At 35.0% G+C, this 27,786-nt stretch overlaps 1 protein-coding gene across 2 annotated transcripts; it reads right to left on the minus strand.

Annotated features, from left to right (window-relative positions):
• Window positions 1-468: 468 nt before the first annotated feature.
• On the minus strand, window positions 469-27,721 carry LOC131156354 (uncharacterized). 2 transcript variants are annotated; one of them, XM_058109974.1, is made up of 4 exons: window positions 27,457-27,721; window positions 25,736-25,797; window positions 25,345-25,629; window positions 469-928 (listed from the first exon to the last, which is right to left on the minus strand). In XM_058109974.1, exons 3-4 carry the CDS (start codon window positions 25,522-25,524, stop codon window positions 755-757), a joined length of 354 nt encoding a protein of 117 aa, XP_057965957.1. In that variant the 5' UTR covers window positions 25,525-25,629; window positions 25,736-25,797; window positions 27,457-27,721; the 3' UTR covers window positions 469-754. The 2 variants fall into 2 exon arrangements, with proteins under 2 accessions (XP_057965957.1, XP_057965956.1); XM_058109973.1 differs by having other exon boundaries at window positions 25,736-25,851.
• Window positions 27,722-27,786: the final 65 nt, after the last annotated feature.

Raw genomic sequence — 27,786 nt, forward strand, 5'->3', positions numbered from 1 at the left:
TATAATTATATCAAATTTATTTATGACTAATCATGATTTTATCAAAACACTCTTATAACTAATTCCCATACCAAAATGGCCTAGTCCTAATGGCTCTTCATCCTCTTTATTTTATTTTATTTTTTCTAAAATCATCTCTTCAAAATAAATATAAAATTAAAAGGCAAAATATTTTTTGTTTTCTTCTTTTTATTTTTGTTTTTTTTTTTTTTTTTAAAGATAAGAGCCATACAGCTCAGGTTTTGCTGCTTACCTAGTTAAAAAGAGAAGAAATAATTCAAGGGTTAAAAAGCAAATGCATTACATACCCACGTTCTTGTTTTTGAACCGATCCATCATCCAACGATCAACCACCATATGAATTTTAATAACCGCATTCGCCCCCTTATCTCAATTTTTACTTTTAAAAAAAAAGTAATTTTTTTCTGCTTTCTCATTAACCAAGCATATGGGAACAACACAAAGAAATAATAAAAAAATATTTTCTAATTTTTCCACATATATTTAAAAAATTTAAAAACAAAGTGACAATTTGTAATTATTTAAAGAAATTGAAAATAAAAATAAAACTATTTTCACAAACAAATAATACCAAAGCTATTTATTGTGGTCCATTTACCTCACAAATATTGTAAAAATAAAAAATTAACTCTCTCTTTTTAATAGTTTTTTTAAAAATAAAAAATAAAATCTATTTTCCATGAACTAACGGTCCTCAACCACTTCGCCTTCACTTTTCCTTACCCTTAGAACCTCACTTCTTTGCCTTTGCAAACCTGAGGCAGCGATACTTCTCACCGCTGACAGTAATCTCCAGTGCTCCATCTTGGTTGTCTTGATTTGATGCAGTTCCCATTAAGACGCTTTTCTCTTTCTCAAGGTTTTCTTTTTCCATCTTCAGTCTGGCTTCTTGCCTGGCAATCTCAGCCTGGAAAAAAAGAATACTCAAGATGATGCCCAAAAAATCATACTTATCATCCTCACTGACAGAACAACATTTGGGTATGTTGTTAGATGGTTCTCAAGTCCAAATGAGCCCCAACTTAATTTCCAGTTTTAACAACACAAAGAATACCAGTGTATATTTTGTACAGTGGTGATTTCTGGGACATCTCTCACAAGTACAACCGACCCCAAGTTCCTTCAGATATCCTAAAGATCATAATCCACAAGAAATTATAAAGCACACCTGGTGTATACAACAAAATCAACATGATTTCACCATATATACTAAAAGACGATTATAATTGTCTAATTTAACTAAAATATATACACAATGAAATCGTGTGAGTTTCAATACATACACTTAGAATACCTAATATTTTCTCAATAACCCATAGAGAAACTGAACATATTGCGGACATATTCAGGAAAGAAACCAACTCATTAACCTACATTTCAATTGGTTTAAGATAGATTTCCATGTCAATTTTTCCAAATGCTTTAGCTGTTGCCAAGTGTTGCAAAATCTTCGAAGGATGCAAAATAGATACACATATACACACATACACAAACACAAAGTTCCCTAAAAAGGAGTATAGTATCCTCACTGCTGCAACAGCCACACAGAAACCGCCAACATGGGCTAACCCCACCCCTATGAGCAGCACCTATCAAATACAAGACCATCATTCATTCCAACTTCTGAGTACTACAACTGCTACCAGCAACAATGGCACCTCAACTCTAGCACTACTTTGGTGGCATTTGTCTCAGATTATCATGCAGAATTCCCAAAAAATGTGTGACATGATGACATCTAAATGCCCACGTTCGGAATTCATGGAAATGTTAGCAGTATCTTGATTTTCCTATCCCTATATTTGGAGAGATCTTAAATTTGGGTTTGTATTGAATTTGAATAAAATGTAATATAAAATTATATTAAAAATTATCCAAATTCACTCAAATCCAAAATCAAGACATAAAATTTGTACTCCCAAATGCAGTATACGAGTGCTAGTTATTCCCAAAACATGAGTATTTAAAAGCCACCTCTCCCATCCGTAATCTTAAATTCGCAAGATAACCCAACACAAAAATATCCTTTCCATTCATTGAACCTTTGACAAAATGACCCCTCTTCTTGTTGATTATTATTATAATTATCATTGGTTTTCAGTATTCTAATTGTTATTATTTACTAATAATAATTACCATTTACAAATTATCATTATTATTATTATTATTATTATTATTATTATTATTTATTTTCATTATTATGGTCCTTATCATAAGAATATTATCAAACAATATTATAAATTTATTATAATTATAATTGTTAAATATGTCATATCTTAATATGAAATTTATAAAATGAATGCCATATTCTTGTTTAACAACACTAATCTTATTGCAAAATAACATTAGAATAACAACCTTATGCGATACACTACAAGTTTATAATAATATTCTCAGCAATTGAACAAACTAAATAAATATATTCTCAAAAAAATAATAATCATGTCCAGGGCATTACACATAATCCCAGAAGAGCACCAAGGATAACCCTAGCCTTACACCCCCTTGAACCTAGGTCTGATGACAAAATCCATCAGAAGTGTCCAGCCCATTAGGGTTTCCAAAAGCAGATTTTGATTCCACTGCCAACTGCAATTACAACACTGTTGTACGGAATAGAGTAGCAGCCTCAGTTTTCCCTTGAAAGAAACAAAGTAGAAGGAAAGTAGGGGGGGGGGGGGGGAGGGGAAAAGAAAAATTAAAAACAATGACAACCCAAAATCGAACCAAAACTGATGATTCTCTGACCGCAAAATTTACTAGTTTACTAATTTGGGTTCAGTTAACGCACCAAATACTGGAACACCGCACTCCATAATATTTCAATATTCACACCAAGATTCCGTTACTTCTGCAAGCTGCCTTAACTGTTGTAGCCTGCAGAGGGAAAGACAGCTATGAATTTATGCATATGGGATGATAGGCCCATGGAAATGAACAGGTAGGCCCAGAACTTGGTAGGCACGGTGTGTGGTTGGCGGGCCAATGTTTATTTAAAGGGAGCTGAGAACCAGAAGTTTTCTGGCATTTCCGATGTGGGAAAGCATAGGGGGCAAAGGGAGGCAATTGCAAGCAGGCGGCACATGCAGTTCTCCTCACCTCTACAAAACTCACCCTTTCCTGATTACCCACACTATATTTGAACGCAAACCTTGACAAAAGATTAAGAAAACTTAAAAGCATAAATAATTCAATATGAATGAAGTTTGAAAATAAGTTACAGAAATTTTTTAATAAAAATAGATAAGCAGATTTTCACATGTATAGAATACATAAAAAATGAAACTAAGATGTATACACAACCTAATCAAAACATTTTTCGGTATGGTTTTGACTCAATTTTGAATATTCCGATAATTTTTGTACGTCCGTGTCCTAACAAATGTGGACTAAGTGTAGAATCCATAATTACATAAAGTGACAGTAGGAGAGAGCGAGTGCAGGGAAGCAACGAGCTTAGAGTCTTGTAGATTCCATAATTACATAAAGTGACTGTAGGAGAGAAGGATGCAGGGAAGGAAGGAGCTTACCCAATGTTTGGTATCTAGGAATGGAATGAATTGAGAGTAGAATGGAATGAAAATTATACGGCGAAATTATAAAATTATAAAGACCATTTTTATTTCATTCATTCTGTTCTTACGTACCAAACAAATCATTAAGAGTCCAGAAAATGTCTGTTGGAAGTATATATAACATAGACTACGATGTAAAAGCATCAAAATTTAGATTATAAAAAAATTATATATAATTTTGGCAGATATATGTATCAAATGGTAAAATACAAACATATAATATTTCCAAAAAGAAAGAGAGAGACGCTCACAAAGCAATGCAAAAGAAGTTGCTAGAGTGCACTTAACTCCATCTCTTGAATCCAAAATAACTCAACTCTTTGGTTTCATCTCTATTTGCTCCAAACCGGAAAAAAAAAAAAACACACCTCTTTGGCATAAGACCCACAGATTCAGAACAGCATCAAAGAACAGAAAGGTGAGAATTTGGGAGAAATAGAGGAAAAGAGAGGGGATCGGGAAGGAGGAGGAGGAGGAAGAAGGCAAAGGAGGAAGGAAAGAAGATACGGGTGCTGCAGGGGGGGAGGGGGGACCATGTTCACTTCAATTCCAAATTCAACAATAACCGACTCTTACATGGCTTTCACACCCTATTTATAAGAAAGCCTAAATAACAAGAATTACATATAAATCCCCAAAGATACATAAAATTACAAATAAACCCCTAAAACATACACATATTAAAACCCCCAAACCTACTACAACCAGACTAGACACATTTGGGTTTAGTCCTTTGACCCTATTCCTTGAAATTGGTTTCCAAATTGGACTGAAATGATCCATTCAAGTACTTGCTTCCCATCCAACATCAATTCGCTCATATCCAGAAAAGAACTCAACTACGTCAAGTTGAGGAAAGCACCAAGGAGTCACCATGGCCATGAATAGAATCATCTAGCTTCACAAGAAAGGTACAACCGATACATTTAATTTGGTGAATGGAAGAACTCAAGATGGCATAATTTTTATACTTCTTGTCAATGTAGAAGGAATGAGAATTTTCATAGGCATCATGTTTAACCCTCCAACAAAGTAACCATGGACGACAAAAAGGATAAGACAAATCTTGAGGAAGGATATCACTCACACTGCTCCACAATTGAACCAAGTTAAAGGTTAGCAAGCAACAATCACAGACCTTCAAGTTGGTATTCTTCATCCAAGCAATTTTTTGTATGCATAGTGAAATGAGGAATAGCTTCCCAAGAGGGGACATAGGGATAAGGTTCAATTTCTAAATTTAACTTCTTCACGGCTTATTCAAAAACTACATTTGCACAACTACAAGGATCCACAATCAAAGTACAAAATTTACTAATGAAATATCATAAGATATGCTAGCTCAGTTCATCTCCAGTATTTGTTTTTTTTTTCAACCTTGCGGGAAGAGAGTAGGAGTTGGAGTACAAAAATTTTTTTCAAGTTGTCATCATCATCTAAGTCACTTCGGACTCCTGTTTAAGCTTCAATTACTAGGATACTATCATCATCTTCTTCTTTTTCTGCAATAGCCATGAATTGGTTAGGACATTGTGGGGATCGATGCCTAAAACCTTGACATTTGAAGCACTTGATTGATGGTTGGACTGTTGGACCTTAGAAGTTGTTCCTGAATGCTCAGGAGTTTTCAAGAGGTAGTAGTCTAAACTCCTTTACCAAATTGGTGAGCTGACCTCTCTTGCATGACTCCACTGGTATTCTTATGAAACCAACGGGTCAATGTAGCTCTAAGAGGGTTAGGATGCTTATCCTCCTCAATCTGAGTGGTAACCAGTACTACATTCCCAAATGTAATGAAATGAATGCAGCATACTTGGAGGCAATAACTGGCTTCAATCCTTTCCCATACGAAGCTATCATAACATCCTCTTTCCATTCTATGCCAAAATGAGTAGCCAAATAATAGTGTACCCTGTCACTATCTTTCTCCTGGCTTCAAATCAAAGAGTTGCAGATAAACACACTGCTGATAAATGGAAGGCATAAATTGATCCCACATGACTCGCACCATCTCATCCTGCATTGTAATCTCACTAAATTGCCTTCTAAAGATCTCATGTTGTTCAATCCACCAAATTCCAGCAATTCCCTTCAGTTTTGATTCATCCAAATACAACTCTCAAGCCGTATTCATGTCATACCATCGGAAATAGTACTCCAAAGAATATACCCAATCATCAAATTCATCAAGAGAACCATCACTAATAAAATATGAAACCTCTACTTTAATTCCTTTAAAGAAATGAACATTTCAGCCTTCAGGCAACCCAAAAGTATAAGGAGTAACAGCAGCTATACCACTTTCTTGTTTGGTAGCAAAATCAATGGGTCCTTTACCTAGCATTACAACTTCAGTTGCCAAGCTATTTAAAGCATTAGTAATTATCTCCAAGCCATTCTTCATGTTTTGTGCCCTACTAGACAATAGCTCCACTCTTGAAAATAACGCAACATTAATAACCAGCAAATATTACTAAAAGGCACAAGGTGCACTCCGAGACAAAGAGTATCTAGAGCCTAGGAATGAGGCAAAGGACTGTGCCTCACAAAGGTCAGGCACACATTTATTAAAATCATTTGTAAAACACCCTATATAATGCATTCTTGATTGTACATACAGTAGCACTAATATTTGCATTTTAAAGTATCAAAATATTCAATAATAGAACATAAAAATATGATACTTCAACACAAAATTTCAATAATATGCAATTTTCATGCCATAAGTTCCACAAAAAATGAAGCAGAAAAAAGCAGCAGGAAACAATAAAACAGAAAAAGCAGCATCAGTGCAGCTCCGGTTGAGATGCCAGAAATTCTAGGTAACAAAAGCAGCAATGGAAAGACAAAGAAATGTTTCTAGGAAAAAAAAAAAGCTCAGTTTCCAAACAAAACAGAAAAAAAAAAAAAGGAAGGGGGGGAAAGAACATCAAAGAGGGGGCCCAGAGCAGTGGAGCAGTTCAAAAGAGGAAGAAGAAGAAGAAGAAGAAGAAGACTGGAGAGCAGCAGAGCAAAAATTTCAGGAAAATGAGCAGAAATCCAGGAAAAAAACACCAACTGAATTAAAATAAAAAAAGGGATTTGAAGCTCTGACTGACAGCAGCACAGCAGGCTAGAAGACAACAGAAAAGAAGATTACTGAAACGCATATCACCAAGGACCCAAAAGACAATTTGCTAGCAATGCTCAATCTATTCAAGCAAAACCACAAACCTGACTCCCAATTTCTAAAGAATTGTCTTCAATCCACCTGCAATCTTGAGTATCATGCAAAATGAAACAAATTGACTTACCCCATATTTGGAAAGGCCTTGGATTTGGAGTTGTATTGGATTTGAATAAGATGATATATAAAATTGTATTGACATTTGTCCAAATCCAAATTCAAGGTCTGAAATTCATGGTCTCAAATACTGCCTTAGAAAACTCACAAAATGCAGCAAGATCTGATCCTGGATGCAGGTAGTAGAGATGGAGCCTTCAAAATATGCATGAAGCTTAACAAGCAACTTCCTATCAAACTTCTTCACAAATTTTGCAAGTTTTTGCAGAAAATTTTCAAAAATTTGCAGGTTTTATAGTTTTGGAAGTTCCCCTGCACATGCATCGCCGGCACGTGAACTTTTTCCAGCAATGAAATTCATGGCAAAGGTAGATTAGGGGTAGTGGTGAGAATGGTGTGATGAGAAAAGCACAGGGAATCCAGGGTTAAAGAGGGGCAATGACTGGAGATTCTTTCGCAAAATCATACTTGGAAAGTGGCCTACAAAAATGAAGGGCAGTGAGAATAATAGTAGGTTGTTTTTTAAATATACCCACATACACACACATATATGTGTCTGTAAGAAGGGAAAGGAGGGGGGGGGGGGGGTGACTTTGTGAATGATGTAAAATTGATGGGAACTGATAAAGAGAAAGGGGTGAACTTGAAGCGGTGATTAAGTCTGTGATTGAAGTTCTGGAGGAGATAGATTGGGCTGGTTCAAAGGAAACATAGGAGAAGGAGAAAAAAGATGGAATGAGACCAGAGTACAGGAAGAAGAAGAGAAGGTGAATCGATGTGGCTCTCACACCAAATGATGCAGAACAGCATCGAAGAATTACAGCAACATTTTTTTGGGGGGAAGTGGGGAGGTGTACATTTCAACTTCAAATTCAACAATAACCAACTCTTGCATGGCTTCCACACCCTATTTATAAGAAAATCTAAATTACAATAAATGCATATAAACCCCTCAAGATACATAAAATTACAAATAAACTCCTAAATTACACATAAATTACAAACTAGCCCCTAAATACATACAAACCTACTACAACTAGACTAGAGACTAGGGTTGTATAAAAATTACCAAAAACTGAAAACTGGACTCAAACTGAACCGTACTAAGTTCTGATTCGGTTGTCTGGTTCTCAGTTTCTTTTTTTTTAAAATAAAAAAATTCCACTTTCGGTTCTGGTTTCAGTTTCCAAACCAAAGACGAACTGAAAAACTGGAAAACCAAAAAACCAAATTTATAAGTAAAATATGTGCTGATTTTATATAATATATATTTCAAAATTCTGGTTGTGTACTCATAATCTTATTTATTTAATCATTTAATCAAAGTTAATAGCACTTTTAACTAAAATAATTTTATAATATATAATATAATTATAAATTACATTTAATAATTAATCATAAGTCATAACTCAAAACAGTGGCAGAAGAGAAGGCAGGGACATGGATTTTATTGAGGTGGTGAGTAACATGACATGATTGTAGGAATTTGAGTTTTGATTTCTTTCCAACATTTGGAATTCTTCAAATAGCTTCTATAATAAAAATGAAAATAAGTCATTTTGTTTTTATAAATACGCCTAATACATAATTATTTAATTTTTTATTTTATAATAGTGATTGATATTGGTGTTATTGTTATTTTTTCTAGAATAATAGACTTTTTAATTCTAATATTTCCAAACACCTCCCTACTCCACACTTTCAAATTTTCTTTCAACCTCTTCAACTTCTCCAAAAATCTAAACCTCTCCCAGCCCCTTTCCATATCCTCACTCCACGAGTCCCAAATCAAGATCTAAATGGAGCCATGCTCTAACCGCATATTCTTGAACCTAAACAGGGTGGGACCCCAAGGCACTTTCCCAGATTCCAACAAGATAGAAAAATGATTAGAAGTGGGTCCAAGTAATATTATTTTAGAAAGATTAGGAAACTCCTCCTCCCAATCAGTGGAAAACAAGAACCTATTGATTCTAGTAGCCACCTCCCTAGCCCCACTACTGACCATGTAAAATTGGCATTGCCCAAAGGAAGATCCCTCAACCCACTCTCCCTAATAACCAAATCAAACTTCTGCGTAGAGGCATTAACCCTGCCACATACCTTCTTTTCCTGAGGGAACCTAATGCATTTAAATCACCACCCACAATCCATCTAGGCGAGCATAAGCCAGAAACAAAAAATAATTCATTCCAAAAATTTCCCCTGAGTAGATGTAGAAGGACCATACACGGAGGGAATCCATCATTGACCCCTATCTTTAATATCAAGCAAGATAGAAAGAGAGAAAAAAGCCCACTAAATTGTCCACTTTGGTCATAGACCAAGTGTCCCACAACACTAGAATGCCGCCCCCTGTACCCTAATCCTTACACCGCCCTTCCCAAATCCCTCTAACTACCTCCCCGTCTATTAACTCAAGCTTAGTCTCTCGGATCAAGACAACATCGGGAGAATTCCTTAACAAATCCTCCCTAATTAAACTTCTCTTCCTAACATCCCCAAGACCCCTAGCATTCCAACTAATAATCTTCATAATCTAATGCACTTACCCTCTTTCCCTATCCCCTTCCCTCCATATAATTGATGGCAAAAAAATCAAAATTTTAAATTATTTTTCCACCCTCTTTATTTTTTTTTCCCTCTTAAATTTTTGGACTCGCCCCCAATTTAACCACAACTCTTGTAGGACCTACTAACTTCAATCCCATGACGTTTACTCGTTCAGGTCTCCATAGTCCCTCACACTTAACCCCTCAGCTAACACCAAAGTCACTCCCCCCATTAGTTCCCTCATTGTGGCATAAAGAATCATCCGAAAAGGACTAAATATGAATAGGAAGAATACCTTTTCTAGGTTCCGGAGAATTCAAATCATCCATTTTATTATTATTAGTTATTATTTTATTATTTTTATAACAATTATTATCCTTAAATAATTATTATTATTATTTTGGCCTTGTTTTATTATTAATGTTATTCTTGTTATTATTATTATTTTTATAATAATTATTGTCCTTATTATTATTTTGGATTTTTTATTATTATTGTTATTGCAATTATTATTAGTTATTATTTTTATCCTTACTATTATTTTGGCTTTTTTCATTATTAATCCTATTCCTGTTATTATTATTATTATTATTATTGCAATTATTATTAGTTATTATTTTATTATAATAGTAACAATAATTAGTATTATTACTATACTATTTTTTGTTGTTTTATAATATTTTTTTTTTATAAATGAGTTTGATTCCATGAAATGAAAATGCATTCCAGCCCATCTAAACTAGAATGAAGATTCCGCTATTCACATGAATAATATTTCGGCCAAAATACAATTTCGCCCTTGATTCCGCAAAACAAATGCAAGAATACAATTCCATTCTTGAAATTTAATTCCATTATAGGCCTAATTCCACAAAAAACAAGAGGCTACTGTTGTGGTCTTATGGGCTTGGGGCTTAAGCCCACTGAATGCTATTTGCCATTGGTCCAACTCTTTTGTCTCCTATAAATGCCAAATTCAATCCCATTCATCTACCCATCTACTATTGTGGCCTTGGGGACTTGGGGCTTCAGCCCACTAAAGGCTATTAGCTGCTCGTCCAACTCTGTTGCCTCCTAAAAATACCAAATTCCATCCCATTCATCTACCCATCTACTGTTGTGGCTCTGTGGGGTTGGGGCTTAAGCCCACTGAAGACTATTAGCTGTTGGTCCAGCTCTTTTGCCTCCAGTCCCATGAAAGCCCATCTGAATAGTTTAAAATTTTCAAGGACTGACTTTAACCAAACTGAACCGGAAAAAATGGTATATGGTTCAATCTCGGTTAATAGAATTTAAAAACTGAAAAGTCTGGCTCGATGCTTGGTTTTCCCTATAACAAATCGTATAGAACTAATTACAGACCTACTAAACACATTTAGGTTTAGGACCAGCAATGATTTGACACTATTCCTTGAAATTTTTTTTTTTTTTCGATAATTGACCCTATTTCTTGAAATTGATCTCCATCCAAACGCCTCCTGTCCTACATCACCCACCAAAAGCATTCACAGGTACATGTGACAGAAGCAAGGTTCTGTCATCACAAAAGCAAGATTCTGTTCACAATCAGGTGAGGTCCCACAAAGGTTTTATGTAAGAAGTGCAAATTTAAGGTTTTGCACATGATGCATCATCCAGTAACCTGAAATAAAGAATCTGCCAGCTGCTCTCCTGATGCTTTGGGCTCATTTCAATAATTAGATGAAGTGAAGAAAAACTCTAAAGTTCTTCCCCCCCCCCCCCACCCCCCCCCCCCCCCCCAAAAAAAAAAAAAAGCCCCTTCTCCTAGGAATGCCAAAAATATAAGTCTATATTTTTCACAACTGTTTACAGAATACCAATATAGTCTGATGCCAATACATTCCATCACAATGTAGAGTTCCCATAAAATGTATTTGACAACCACGTTCACCTGACACAATTGAGGATGTATCATCTCATTTCAACAAGGTAAAAAATTTGAACACCCTGGGACCCTGTAACTGTTACTCTACATTCCGTCCCTATCAATAAATTCACATTCAAATGTATTGAATCCAAATCTATCACAAAAATGGAAGACTATAATTGTAGGAATTAGATAAACAGGCATGATAAACATCCTATAGACAATATTTAAAACTAAATAACAAGTGCTATGTAAAAATTTCACGAAACCAACTTTAGCAAAACTCTATTGCCATATATAAAAGAGCAAGTTCAACCCTTCTTATCCAATTTTTGTGTTAGCATTACACCAATTTCTTCTTCATCCAAGTTAGCCCTTTCCTACCATCGTAAATTAAAGATATTACAGTCACATACTTTTTATTTGGTGCTATGGTTCCATTCATGCCACTTAGCCTCTTCTTTTATTCTGTATTTCCATCGAACATCTTACTTACAACAGAAATATGCACTGGTTGAGACGACACACAATGCGTAAGCTCTCACAGCCAGCCGCCCCAACCCCCCCCCCCCCCCCCCCAACACACTATTTTTGAAAAGAAAAAAAGTCATGCAGATAATATGCAAATCAATGGAGACAATAGAATAGTTAAAAAATATTTCAAATAAAACTAAAATTATTTTATTAATTACTTATGTATCAATAGTCTGTATATCTTGTAAACAAATAATAACTTGTAAAGCTAACACTCCAGAAAAAATGATGAGGAAAATGTTGGTACTGCCTCTTCTACCTTTAATTAATAGTGTATGTGCATGTGTGTAGTGAAATCACTTTCAAAATTGTTTCCATGTTAATGTTACTACACAATTTTAACTTAGAAATCCCCTAACAATATTCTAGCTCTAACCTGCCAAACCACAACTCTACTAAAACAATGCAATAGTATACACATCACTAATCATTTCCACCACAATAACGTATCGCCGCTTCAATTTTTTTTTTTTTTTTTTTTTTTTTTACAGTTCTTTTTAGTTTTTCCTACATTTGCCTAGGATGTAATTTTTATCTCTCCCCCTCTCTCAATATATTTTCTTTTTATCAAAATATATATATTGCCGGCATCCAATTGCCCGAAAGTATCAACCCCAAACTGCCACATATTGCCACCTATAATTAAATGCTGCCATAAAACACAGCTACAAATCTTTAGCATAGGTCAAAGAAATGTTTCGGAATAAATTAAAATTGTAAAGTCATATGGCATGCGCACTTTGTGACTAATGATATAATACAGCATAATAAAATATTATTATGCTACTATAATGTTATAATAATAAAATAATATAATATTGCCCCCAATTATTTTGGTCAATTGAATTACTAAGTCTTGAATTATTTATGATTGTTGAAAATTTAGGACATGGATTTAATTAGGTATGATTCTTAGAAATCTTTTGTGCCAAAAATATAATTTTTCTTTATATACATTTTAAACACATGTCAAGGGTGTAACAGTCATCTTCATAAAATGTCTTATTCCCATGCTGAACTAACACAAACATAGCATCCTGTGTACATTCCTGAAAATTTTACAATGTGAAACAAACAAAAAGATTCCTAGGAATGTCATTCCATTGGTTTTTATAGGGCGAACCAAACACCACCTAAATGAAAGCTAGGGCTAAATTTGTTTAACATTAAGTGAACCTAATTTCAGTGTGTTTGGAAGTACGTAACCTTCTAATTTGGTCAGGCCTAAAACATCATATCAATGGAATCAAAGCCCTACATATCTCTTGATTACACGTCAAATTTAGGTGTTTAAAAACATTAATTAAGGATTACAATTTTACTTAAATGCCTAATTACGTCCAATACTTCAATATTGAGCTCAATTTATAATATTTGATTTTTTTATCCTATACTTGCCTTAAATTTATGAGTTTTTGTATTTAATTATTGCAGGGTCTTTTTGGGAATTGAAAGGAGAAACAAAAAGAAAAAAAACATGCATGTGGCATGCATGTATTCAGTGGGCCAGCATGCAAAGGAGATTAGGGCAGCATTAGAAAAGAAGGCAGCCGCATGTGAAGGGTAGTCACATGGGCCATTCGGCTGTGCACAGTTGGGCTGGGCCCAATTTGAAAGCAGGGCAACAAGCTGGCAGCCGAAAAAGCATAAAAAAAGCTAGAAGCTGTAGGGTTTTTTAACAAGCCAGTATAGGGTTTTTTTAACGAGGAGCGCCGGAATAGAAAGGATACAAGGGAATTCGGCCAAAAAGGGAATTTCTCCCAATTTTCTGGTTCCCTCTCTCTCTCTCCTGCTTCTCTTTGTTTACTTATTTTCTTTACTTTATTGTTATTACAATATTTTGCTTGAGTTTCTTTTTATTTAAGCTTTTTTTTGAGTTTAGTTTATTTCGTTTAAGCTATTGTTGGATTTATTTTTATTTAGGTTAATGTTGGCTTGGAAATTTCATGGTTGAATATTTATTAAATGAATGTTTCTTTTATGCTTTACTTTAATGTTTTTTTAATATCTTGTTGGAATTTATTACTGGATTGCGTTAGTCTTGTTTAAATTAGTGTTGGGTTAAACCTATTTTATTTTTGAATGGTTTTTGTTAAATTAATGAAATTCTTACGTTGACCCGTTATTTGATTGCTTAAACATTTAGTTGTTTGGTTTGTTTAATTTCATTAGTCATTTTATTGTTTATGCATGTTATGTTCTTAGTTTATGTTTTTCGTTGTTTTAATTTCATTACAAGCTCTCAAAAACCCAGAAATATGAATCTGAAATGTGTTTAGTAAATGCCTTTTTTTATTTTTTTATTTTCTCCTTGTTGTTTTAACGTGAGTTTGAAATTAATCTACATTCCCTAAAGAGACGATCTGATCTTTTGGGCTAATTATTACGGGACAGAACTCCTATACTTAGGATAGCCTTTGCGCTGCTCATTTTTAGAGTGAGTCAAATTTTTAGTGCCGTTGCGTTGCCGAGGAGTTGTCAGATTTAATTTCAAACTAGTGTTTTCCCTTTATTTTGATTTTTCTCATAATCAGGGGAAAAAAAAATTATCATGCTTTGTTGCATTTTTGTTTGTTTTCTACTGTATTGGTAAGTGTCTGCTATTTGGATTGATGTTTGATGCCTTGGTTTAGAGACATTTTAAACTGATTATATAAAATCACATAGTACTAGTAGTGATATTCACAGCATAGAGTCAGATAGTTCTTCTGTCTTTTTTACAAGTGAGGATACGAAAATTGATTTATACAATCCTTTTGTGGAAGAGAGTTTTGAAGAAACTATGGCTGCACCTGCACTACACACTCTTAAAGATTTTTTGCAGCCCACACGAACCACTACACCATCATACATTACTTTACCTAATGATGCACCTAATTTTATGATTAAGCATGGGATTATGTCAATGATACCTCAGTTCCACGGAATGGATTCTGAGAGTCCTTACCAGCACCTAACAGACTTTGAGTTGGCTTGCACTACTTTTATTACTAGAGCTGGTACTGATGAGTTTATTAAACTTCGTTTATTTTCTTTCTCTTTAAAGGATAAAGCGAAGATTTGGTTTAATTCTTTGAGGCCTAATTCTATCTCTAGTTGGACTGATATGCAATGTGAATTCTTACATACATTTTTTCCTTTTCAGAGAACCCAGTTTCTGCAAGAGCAAATCAGTCAATTTATGCAGAAAGGTGATGAGACTTTCCAAGCTTGTTGGGAAAGGTTTAAGGAGCTGATAAACATCTGTCCATATCATGGGTTTGAGTCTTGGAGGCTAGTCAAATTATTTTTACATAGCTCTCACTCCCGAATGCAAACAGTTTGTGCAAACCATGTGCAATGGGGAATTCTTTAGCAAGGAACCGGATCAAGCACTCTCATTTTTTGATTACCTAGCTGAAAGCGCCCAACAATGGAATACACAATCTAATCGGGCACCATTGGCAGTACAACCTTTCAAAGAAATTGGTGGCGGAGGTAAATATGAAATCAAAGCGGAAACTGATCTCCAGGCTCGTATTGCTGCTTTGACTAGGAGGTTAGAGGTTATGGAATTAGAGAAGGTGAAAGCTGCGAAAGTAGTGGAGGTGTGTTCTCTATGCGCCGATTCTAGCTACAAGACTCAGGATTGTCCGATTATGCCAGTATTATAAGAGAGTGGGTCTAGGCAGATGCAATCAGTGAATTGGGTTAACAGAGCACCAAATCAGCCTTTCTCTATAACACTTATAATCCGGGATGGAGTCGTCATCCGAATTTTCATGGAGGAATGATCAGCCTGGTCAATCTTCTTCGCAGTTTCAGCAACCTCCCCAGTCTTATGCACCACCTTCTTAACTAACATATCATCAGGCTGCTCCTCAGCATCAATATTAGCCACATCAGATTTCTCAGAACTATTCACCCTCAAGATTCCAATCTAATACACCCGCTCCACCGAAGAAGTCTCTTGATGATAACATGGCACAGATGGCTAATACACTTCAGCAATTTATGCAGATTCGAACCACAACTAACAGTCAGACCTCTCAAGCCATCAACGAGATAAGGACCAAATTGACTAGGCTAAACACAACATTGAGTGCATTGGAGGAAAGTGAATCCCTATCTCAAGCCTAGCTAAATACTCAAGTGCAGGTTGCAGCCATGGAACCGTCATCCTCTACTGGAGTAAATATCAAAGATTGCAATGCTGGCTAGCACACCAGATAGAGAGGCTGATCAGAATGGTAAGAGTTCAACTTTCAAGGAATCAGGTAAAAATTTTAATATTGATGTTTCTAAAGAACTAAAGGAAACTGTTGCGACACCTTTTTCTCAAAAATTGCTTCTTAAAGAAGTGAATTTCCTAGAAAACATACTGGATAAAGATCCTTTCTTGTTAAAACAAGAAAGACAATTTGAACATGTTTTGTCTGAAACCTTGGAGAATATTGACTTATCTAATGCTAATTCAGTGAATATTGTTGCAGGTAACAAAACAAACTCGTCGTGACGACTCAAATTGGGAGACCCGCCGGTTCAATTTATAACGCTGCACTCATCAGATGAAATTCCTCCCGAGCCTCCCCCAAACATAGTGTGATGTTTTTCTTTCCTTTATTTTCATTTTGTTTTATTGTTTCATTATAGTTTATTTGCAGGTACATTTTCCTTAAGTTTCAGTTTTTTTTTCTCTTCCCTTACTTCTCTACCCAGGTACTCTTCTACTTCCCTCATTATCATTCTTTTACTTCTCTTTTCAATCATTGAGGACAATACTATATTTTAATTGGGGGGAGAGAATATATATGTGCAATTGTGTGCTGCTATGTGATTTTAATGTGATGTGTGCATGTGCTAGACAGTTGGTCCACCTTTGGGAAAGTGCTCATATTGAGCTTAGAGCATGCTAAATTCCTTATTTGTGAATGTTACATGCTAAATTTTTTTATTTTGAGGACATGGAACATGTAGGATGTAGTGCAAATCAGAATTTAAATTAAAAGGGAAATTTATCCATTTCACTTAGTTTCAACTAAGGGAAGGATGTTAAAAGTCTTGCTAAACACACACAACATAGATTAGAATACTTAGAAAGACTACATTAGGTCGTTATTGGTTGATGTACACTTCAGTTGTTTGGGCCTCTAATGAACCACATCCTAATGGCTTAGAAAAAAAAAAGAAAAAAAAAAAGTTTGAAGCAAATGAAACTAAGAAACAAGCCAAGGATCAATTGCAAAAAGAAAAGAAAAAAAAAAGAAAAAAGAAAAAGAAAAAAAATGAAATAAAAAAAGGGAAACAATTGTGTTTTGGAAACGACTACCTATTACTAGGGTCTTAATTAAATAAGAAAGTGGGTGTTTTCTAAAGTGTAATAGCGTGAAAGCCACCATTGTACATTCATGTACTGGAAAAGGCTACCTATTACCGAGGTCTTAACTAAATAAGAAAGTAGGTGCCTTTTAAAGTGTAATAGTGTGAAAGTCGTCACTACAATGATTTTGAATTAGAGTAAGACCGTGCGGTTGTCTCAGATTAATTGTTGTGATTGAAACTGTTAGTGTCTATTGGTAGTCAATCTTGGAATTCTAGTTTTATTTTATGCACGCGAGTTTTGCTACATTCCATTACCTTGGCTGATTTACTAAACGGTGTATAAATCTCTCAATTGATACGTAACTTGAATTAATCTGTTTCCTATGTTCCTAAACTCAATAAGCATACTTCATGGCATGTGATTTTCAAAAGTACTGGAATTACTGTTGCTACTCCTCAGGTATGAATACATTCACGTTATTTGCTACAAACTAGAAAAACGTTAGTTGGGGGTGTGATTACGCGTCAAAGTTGCGCACTTACGCGTTTAAAAATATTAATTAAGGATTACAATTTTACTTAAATGCCTAATTACGTCCAATAATAGCGTGGAAGCTACCATTGTACATTCATGTACTGGAAAAGGCTACCTATTACCGGGGTCTTAACTAAATAAGAAAGTGGGTGCCTTTTAAAGTATAATAGTATAAAAGCCGCCACTACAATGATTTTGAATAAGAGAAAGACCGTGTAGTTGTCTTAGATTAATTGTTGTGATAGAAACTGTTAATGTCTATTGGTAGTCAATCTTGAAATTCTAGCCTTATTTTATGCACGCAAGCTTTGTTACATTCCATTATCTTGGCTTATTTACTAAATGGTGTATAAATCTCTCAGTTGATACGTAACTTGGATTAATCTGTTTCCTATGTTCCTAAACTCAATAAGCATATTTCATGGCATGTGATTTTCAAAAGTACTGGAATTACGGTTGCTACTCCTCAAGTATGAATACACTCACGTTATTTGCTAGAGACTAAAAAAACGTTAGTTGGGGAGTGTGATTACGTATCAAAGTTGCGCAATTACGTGTTTAAAAACATTCATTAAGGAGCCACCCAAACCTCACCAAAGTACGAAAACAAATTGTTCCATATGCATCTCGCTACCTTACAATGAATGAATAAATGACTAATAGTCTTATTAGACTCATTGTACTGACTAAGGGCTTTGTAAAGCCTCACTTTTTGTAGCATATATTTTTTGTATGTTGGAGATTAATTGTTTTTAGCATGGTTTTAAATAACGGACCTTACCTAGCGTAACGGTTGTTACGTAACGGAAAATTGAGACGCCGAAACCGTTATGGACCGATATTGCGGGGGAAGAAAACTACTTGGCCATTACGCTGCCGTAACAGTCCATAATGGCCGTTACGATCCGTTACACACCGTTACAATCCGTTACAGCAGCCAGCACTTCAATTCGGCTTTTCTCCTTCAAATCCACCCAACTTTCTCACGATTCCTAGCTTTCTTCCTCTCCCAACCACTCGTCCTTGACAGATCTACCATTCCAAAGACTGAAATCAAGAAATCGTACCTTTGATTTGTTGTTTGAAGCTGAAGAATAATAAGAAGGAACCCGTTGTTTGCAGTCAGAACACTCCCCCTCCTCCATTTCTTCAATTTCTTTGAGTTCAAAGGCTAAGATCTCCCCCCTTCGAGCAGTTGAAGGCTCGATTCCCTGTCCTAGCCTGTTCGGCAATTGCAGAACAGCCCTGCAGCAGCTCCGCCAGTCGCCACCAGCCCCACATCCCTTCTGGTCTTCAAGAGTTCTAGTCTTGGAGTGGACTCTTTTAGACTCCTCCTCCTCCAGCGCACTCTGTGTCTCTCTCTTTATTCTTGAATCTTCGGGTTCCTTTTTGTGTTTTTTTTTTTTTTTTTCTCTCTTTTGTTTCTTGTTAACTTAAATTCTTAAACTAGTATTTATTTATATATTATACTAGGTTTAGCTTTAGTTATTTTAAGTAGTTATTCATATATTATATTAGGTTTAGGGATAGGATTTGAGACTTAGGCAGTTTAATAATTAAATTAGGCTGAATAAATACCTAAAATCCTAAATTCCTAATTGCTAAGATTTGAGAAATAAATTTAATGGTCTTAAAATAAATATATTATATATAAATAATTAATATTTTTTCTTATTCTATGATTCTTATTTTATTAATAGATGAAATATCTAATATTTTAAATTTTTAATTATTTAAAGATTTTAAATAAATACTACTTACCAAAGATTATATTTTTTTATGTAATAAATATTTAAAATTAAAATGACTATTAATAAAATAAGAGTCATAAAATTAAAAAAATAAGGATGCAGATTATGAAGACCCTCCACGTCATTCTTTTGGGTGGTGACATGTGCTATGTTGTAAATTTCTTATATTGTCTAACCAAATCCAATTATCTCTCGATCCGTTCCTCAAAAAATCCGATTCACGCGGATTCTTCCCCCAACTAACGATTGTATTCATGTGTTCAACTATTGATACCAACCATTTTTCAAATTCATGTACGTGTATATTGAGTATTGACTCATTTCTATTAATTTATGTCTTTACTTAACTGATTCTTCATTTTAATTACATTTCTACATATTTTTTACCCATTAATGTAGTGCAAAATATATAAAAAAAAAAAAATGACTTTTTTTGCAAACAGCGCACTAAAATTAATATAAAAGACATACTGCCTATTAAAAAGCATTTTCTGATTGAATAAAGCAGTCAAAATTCATTAAAAATCGTGTATTAATAGATTTCATGCTTATTTTTCAATTTTGGCAAGGTTGTGCATGCGTGAAAAAAATTCACAACCATTACGCCCACTTCCCGTTACGTAACACCTGTGTCTCGCGACAGTTGCAACCGTTACGCGACGTTACCTACGGCTGCAATTTAAAACCATGGTTTTTAGATTCCTGCTAACACAAAATTATTGTGTTCCTAGTGTGATAGAGAACCGCCAATGAAGAACTTTAGATGTTTATATGGTAGATAGGATTTTTGTTTCAGTTTGGTAGGATTTCTGTTTTTTTTTTTTTTTGACAAGTAAAGGGAACTTTGTTAAAGAGGCATCAAGTGATGCCCCAGCCCATGCTACACTAAATTAAGCACCCTGAAGGGTGTCACACAAATCAAAGATTTATGGTTGTGCTAGAAATTTAGTTAGTTTAGGTTATTTTGTGTATTTAAAGTACTTTGGAGTTATTTTGTAATTTCTTGTTTTCTCGGGGTTTTTTATGCTAATATGTGCTTTAGGTAGTAGTGGGTATAAATACTGGGCTTGTAGTTATTTAGCAGTTATTGACTGATTCAGATTTTCAGAATTGTTTCCCTCTCTTTCTTGCGGCCTTCTCCCTCTCCCCCTGCTTCCTTCTTCTTCCTCCTCCTTTCTTCTTCTCACTTCTTGGTCACTTCTCCTTTTGTTCTTTCTCTGTTCTGCTTATATTCTGTCTGTTCTGTTCAATGCTGTGTCTCCCTCTCTTCTCCTCCTTCCTTCTCCTTCTTTTTCCTCCTTTCTTCTTCTTCTTTCCTTCTCTTTCTTTTCTGTTCTGTTCTGCTCTTCTCTGTTCCTTCTGCTGCCAGCAGGCTATGCTCCTCCTTTTCTTCTCTATTCTTCTTCACCTCCTTCTCTTCTCTTCTTCTTTCTACTTTTCTCTCCAATAATTCTCTCAATTCTCCCAGTTTCTGATATTTGGATGCTGTCCTACATTGTGGTGCTCTCTTAATTTTTTTTCAAATGCCTATTCAGATGTTTACCAAACAACTTGAAGTTTTAAACATGCAGTGCTTCAACCAAGCTCTAATTTCAAAACTAAATACTTAATTTTATCCAAGACCCCTTAGTCTATCCTAAAGTCTCATGCCCATAAAAGGTGTAACCCGAAACGCCCCCAAAACTCTATCATACCTCCCAATGCCTATAAACTCCACTTCAAGCCACAATAATTGCACAGGCTGTATGGTGAAGAGCCGAAGAGCAATTAATTTGAACAGCTGCGCACTTAATTTTGATTGACCTGTCACCTTTGTACTAGTCAGATGTTAAATATGCCTGCATGTATCAGACATAGAGGAAACAGTGTATATGCAGCAACATCTGGGGTTGCTCAAGCAAAGTGTAACAAGGCTTGTAAATTGCATGCGGATATTATGCAATGTACTTGGCTTGAAAAATTTTAGCAAAAGCAATATCTGAGTTTGGCAATATACATATACGTAGTTATTCTGACTCTGTGTTCATCTAAACGAATGAGACAGTTGAGATGCAATGGTGCTTCTAGTTCTTTATGTTGATGATATCATCGTGTAGGGATCTTAGGTAGCAATTGGTTCACAATTGGAATTGGAATTGGAGTCGGAATCGGAATTGGAATTCACTAGAATCGGAAATGGAATGTCAAATTCCTCTCTCATGTTTGGTTCGACACTGAATCGGAATCAAAATTTTATTATAGGGTTTAGTATATATAGACGTAGAAATCATAAATGAGTCAAGTTAATATAAAAAATTGATTCAATTAATTTAACATGAAATAATAATAATATTATAAATATATAATCGTATAATATTATTTCATTAAGTTATATAACAAATTATTTTTACAATAAACTCATTTTGACAATCATGTACTTGATTATACTTTGCGTACTACATTTTATCATATTATTATTATTATTTTAATTATATTATTCATATTATATTTTATCTTATATTTTATAAGTATTACATTTTAATATGTAATTTATTAAATTTAAATAAAAATCGCATATACTATAACACTATAACATAATTTATTATTTAATATAAAATAATAATATAATAAACAACCAGCATAACATTATATTTTATTTACACACTAATATTTTATTCTTTTTTTTTTATTATATAATTAGTAAAATTTACTATTATATATTTGTATTAATGATATTACTAATATTAATTTTATCTTATTTTAAGGTTATACATAATAATATAATAAATAAATAATTATACCACAATTACATCATAATATTTTATAATTTAATACTATGCTATTATTTTTTAAGAATTATAATATTATTATATATAATATATAATATAAATATTAATAATAATAGTTAAAATATTTTAAATTATAATATATTATTATATATTTATATTTAATGATGTCATAGTACTAATATTATTTTTTAGATTCAGGCAATATATATTATTAATTTTGTTATAATACTATTATATATAATAATATTTTAAATATTAATAATGATAACATAATATTAATATTATTTTTAAAATTTATGTAATATATATTGTACAAAATATCATATTATAATAAATACTGCATTTTCAGGACTTAGGATTTGATTTCGAAGAAAAAGTCCAGAATCAAAATGTAAGCAAAAGTGGGGATCCCATTCTTGCATTAATGGGAATCGAAATAAGATTAACGTAAAACAAACAATAGGAATGAGAATCAACCATTCTGGTTTCGATTCCTAGAGTTAATTCCCAATTACCAAACACCACCTTAAAGAAAATGTGGATTTCAAGTGTTGGCTTAAACCAAGGATCTGGACCCTTCAATATTTTCTTGGTAATGATTTTTTTAAAAGTGGTTTCTTTCTTCGCATGGTTATCTCCAGAGGTGTTTCTATCCCACCATTTAGTTTTCCTTTAATATCTTCCAACTTGGAAGCAAGAACAAAGCTTTTAAAGCCTTCTAAGTGGAGTGTAGACCACTACTCCTTGATAAGCTTTCCAGATGCTTCTTCTTTTAAGCACATGTTTTCAAACTGAAAAGGAGTTGTCCCCACTTTACTCCTCTGATGTCCAACAAAAAGGGAAAGTGGCCAATGGTAGGCCTAGGGAAAAGCTTTTGGTAACCTTGAGAAAGTCCTCCTCAGCCCGTCCAGATTTAAAACCTGTCAATTCTCGAGAATGAGGGGATCTCTCTACATGGCCTAAAATCTTTCATGTTTGCATTCTCCAATCCCCCCAAACTTCTCACAAGGGATGAGCACCATATAGAAATACCCTCCAATAACCTAAGAAGCATCTCATTTTGTTCTAACTTCATAGATATCATTCCAAATAAGTGTCTAGATGGTCCTTCACCTAGTCTGTATTCCTGAAGAGACCAGACAATGAGGAAGCTCTAGTTACGTATTCAACTAGTTCAATTGTGCCATCCTTCCTAATAACCAAGATCCCTCTAGCACCACCACTAGCCTTGAGGTAAATCCAACTACTATTGTTGTGTCTTCAGATATTGGTGACGAGGCTCTTGTCAAGAACATCCAACTTAGTTTCCTCTAGATAGATAGCGATCTATTTCCATTATTTAAAAAGAAGCATTTCACAACAGACCTTTTGGCCTAACTTCCAAGAAATTAGTCGTAAGGTCATAGGTCCAACAAATAACCCCTGTTGCAGCCAGCCTCCTCAGGATCTGAAAAACTCCAAAGGTTTTGTTTCCCCTCCTCTCTCCTATTCTTCTTTATTTCCTGAAATCGGCCCATAGATTTTTCTTCGAAGCCAACAAATGAGACTCCAATGTCTTTTCTCACCACTTGACCTCTCATAGAATCCAATTAGAAACTTGGTCCTTGAATTGGTCATTGTTAGTGTCAAACAGTAGATGCATATGAATTCCTCAAAGTTTCGTGATTACGTGTCACTAGGTTATAGTCCAAGGGTGTCTTATTACACTAGGATCAACATAGATTTAAGTTTGGGTAGAGTTGCTATAAGGAGGGTTTTTCGAAACTTTCCTAAACATCAACCAAACTCCTTTAAGAAACTTTTGAGTTGGTCATTTCCTTCTCAATTTGGTTAGAGACAAGGAGGGCTATCTCTCCTCTACAAAGGGCAGAAGGGTTGCTACAAAATGGGAGTCCAACCTCCTTAACTAAATCAGGGGGTTTGTTGGGCCAAAATTGTGAGAAAGATCAGGAGGGACTATTGGGCCTTTGCCTTTGAAGGAGTCAAAGGGCTTGGTTTGGGCTGAGGATGGGAAAATAAGTTTCGCGCCTAAGGAGAGACTCATACGAAAAGTTTTAAAGCAATTAAACTCCTTGACCCTGGGAGAGGGGGACCCATTGTTTTGTCAAAATCAAGGAAGATCCAGCTGTATGCTCATGCTAAAATCCCATAATCACTCGAACGAAAGAGTACGTTGGTGCACTCATCGTCTTCAAGCTCACCAGTTGCACAGGCTTTTCCTACGGGAGATGCTGATGCAGTGACCACACTGATGGCAGGAGCTCCCTGTCCCCATGGGACTTCTGTTCTAGGTTTCTTCAATGTGTGGAGAGTCCTTCATCATCACAGCAATCAAAGGTGAAAAACAGGTTTGTTGGCTCTTCCCTTGGGACTGAAAACAATTCGTCAACCCAATTCTCTGCAGTTGTTGAAATCCTACCCAACACCATGGAGTTAAAGCCTTCTGGAAAGCCTTCTGGTTCAGTGGATACTGGATAGTACTTGCAGGACACACATAAAGTTCTAGACCTCTTGGACACACACAATTCTTAACCTCACAGTTGATTAATTTTTTGTTTTAACTCTCTTTTCTTCGCTTGTACTTGGGTGCACCACCTTGGTGCCCTATTTATGAAATCTCCATTAACTGATGAAAAAAATAAAAAAAGAAAAAATGGTTGCAGCAGAAGTATATTCTATAGTCTCTAGGATAAGCATGTTGGGGGCTAAACCAGCAAATATTTCCATTTTAAAAGGTCCTTTTAAAAAGGCACAAGGGGGCCAAACTAAGCCTAAGTGAATTCTACTAAATTATTTGCTTTATATTGCAAATAGAATAAAAAAATTACTTATATTTTCTTATTATTCGATTATTTAAAGGAATTTATAAAAATATTATTTATAAATTGAGGGCAATAACAACATTTCATTCCCAATTCTCACATGTTCCCTCCAAATCCATTAGTTAGATTAGTAATTGTCACAATACGTACACTTTCTAGAATCATAATCCAGAACCAGATTTAACCAGAAATAAGAATTGTAAATGACGTGATTCGCAAATCTTTCATTCCAGGCAGTGCTTTGCAATTTCAGTTTCTTCCCCCCACCGCCACCCCCACCCCCACCAAAAGGATCAACAAAGGAGTAAGTTACCTCACGACGAGAAAGCTCAGCCTTCCATGCAGCTTCGCGCTCAGCAACTTCACGCTCACGTTCCTCTATGTAACTCTGCATCTCTCTCTCCTTCATGATCCTGTCCTGTATGTCTGCATCCAGAGCTTCCTTCAACTCCTGCACGAACTTATCCACCACTGCCTTTATTCTCAGTGACATCTCACGTGAAACAAAGATGATAATGACAGATTCACCCTAAATCCCCAGATGTCTTCAGCTGCAAATACATCATATCACACACTGCTCTGCTCTGCAGCGATTTTGCTGCAACCATTAATTGAACTCGTGAGCAAGTCGATATTTCCAACAACAATTGGCAACAAATTAAGGTATTATTCAAAAAATTAAAACTTGCGAGGCCATAAATTACCAGTTGTTTGCAGTTTGTATCCCCATTGATAGGAACCAGCATTCGCAACGACAGTCTACAGTCTACAAATTAGTGAAGCCCACATTCAATTGCCCCAAAATGCAACCACGGAGACTCTATTTAAGAGCCAAAGACAAACCAAAAAAATAAAAAATGATGCCATTTTATGCAATACAATGCAAATGCGAAACACATCCACATAACACATCTAATATTAGTAATTTTAAGAGGCACGTGGAAGAAAATACCAATTATAATGGTCACAGAATTCTCAAGTATCTTGGAAATATTGCGCAAATTCAAAAAGAAGAGATTGAGGTATATACGATAGATAAAGTTGAGGTTGGGTATAATGAAAAGTTGTTGTGCATGCGTTATTGTATATTACGTAACGATGTACTCCAAATTTATCAGCGGTCAAGACACACAAATTAGAAATTATCATCACTGATTTCCAACAAGCCCACAAGAAATTGATTATTACACAACAAATAAGCACCTTCATAGGCCGAGAGTTGCCTTCCAAGGAATCTCTCCAGCACTCAAGTCAGTATATGGCAAGAGAATGATGTGAAGCTTTGTAGGATAAGTACATGCATGGTTTTAAAAAAATGAAGCAGAAGCACCTCATAGGTCAACTTGCTGCTCAAACTGGTGACATCAACATGATGTCATATATATATATATATATAATTATGTAACTATACAACAACAATAACCATGGCATTAGTCCCGCCAGATGTGGTCGGCTACCTAAGCCCTTTCCCGCCAATTTGCGCAATCTTGGACAATATCTGATAAATGGAGAGTTGTTAAATCCAGGGTTGTTAAATCCTTACTATCTCGTTCCAAGTTATTATAGGTCTACTCCTCTCCTTTCTACCCACACTCACATTAACTAGCTCACTCCTACTTTGCAAGAGCCAAACCATTTCAACCTATCTTCTAACTTATCGTAATGTACTTATTCCTTAATTTATCTTTAATATACCATGCATTCATCTTAGCATTCTCATTTTGGCAATTTTTACCTATTGGATGTATTGTTTCTTAGTGGTTGCTCAACATTCCAATCCATATAACACAATTAGCCTTATAGAGAACATATATAGGAAGCCTCGATACTAACACGAGATATTGATATGACATGATATCAACATGATGATATGGCGTTTTGTCAAAAAGAAGGAAACGACATGATCGGGTGCAGGGATATATTAGTTAATTAAATATAATATAAAAAACATATATAAACAGAGGCATGTTTTCCTTTTAAATGAAAAAGATATTGAGGTAATAGGCATCATTCATGCTCACTTATGAATTGCATAATCATTAGCAACATATATTAGAGAACTCAAGAAACATTCATAATTCATCAACAATCAAAAAATCGTCCAAGGCTTCCAAGCTAAATACAAAAATATTTGTGCAAGTACAAATCTAACACACACAATAAGACATTCATCAACTACGCATTTTTTTCCTGAGAGTGCTCTCTCGGGTAAAGTTGCGTGAGCAGAGCTATGTGATGTCGTTCCTGCATCTAACCACCTAATAAAACTAGCAGCCCCCTCTCAGCTTTTGATTTTTGAAACACCGAAACATAAATATTAATTTCGTGCTTGGGCACTTCAAATAGTTCAATCATACCCCACGAACTAGTAAATAAAACAGGTCAGGAGATGGAGAAAGGGAGGGAAGGAGGCCGAGGGACTCACGTTGAGCAAAGAAGAGCCTTAAACCTTCGAGAGAGAAAAGCTTCAAGTCTTCGAGCCTTCAACAGAAGCCAAGATCGTCGTCGATTAAGGCCGAGATGTCCGGCAAGCGGAGCAAAGAACGATAGGAGGCTAGGAGAGAGGTGCAGAGGGCTGGGACTGGGAGGATGGGGACGCAAGTGCTGTTAGGGTTATTCTAGTCATTCCTTGCTCAACCTGCTCGTCTATTATAACGTGTCCCGGAGACAAAATAACTCAATTAATTTCTAAGTATGGCCACAAGTGTTGCAAGTTCAGGTCATTATGCGTCCCTTTGACCGCCTGTTTCATGTG

Source organism: Malania oleifera, chromosome 5 (genome assembly GCF_029873635.1).
Source record: "Malania oleifera isolate guangnan ecotype guangnan chromosome 5, ASM2987363v1, whole genome shotgun sequence".
NCBI lineage: Eukaryota > Viridiplantae > Streptophyta > Magnoliopsida > Santalales > Ximeniaceae > Malania > Malania oleifera.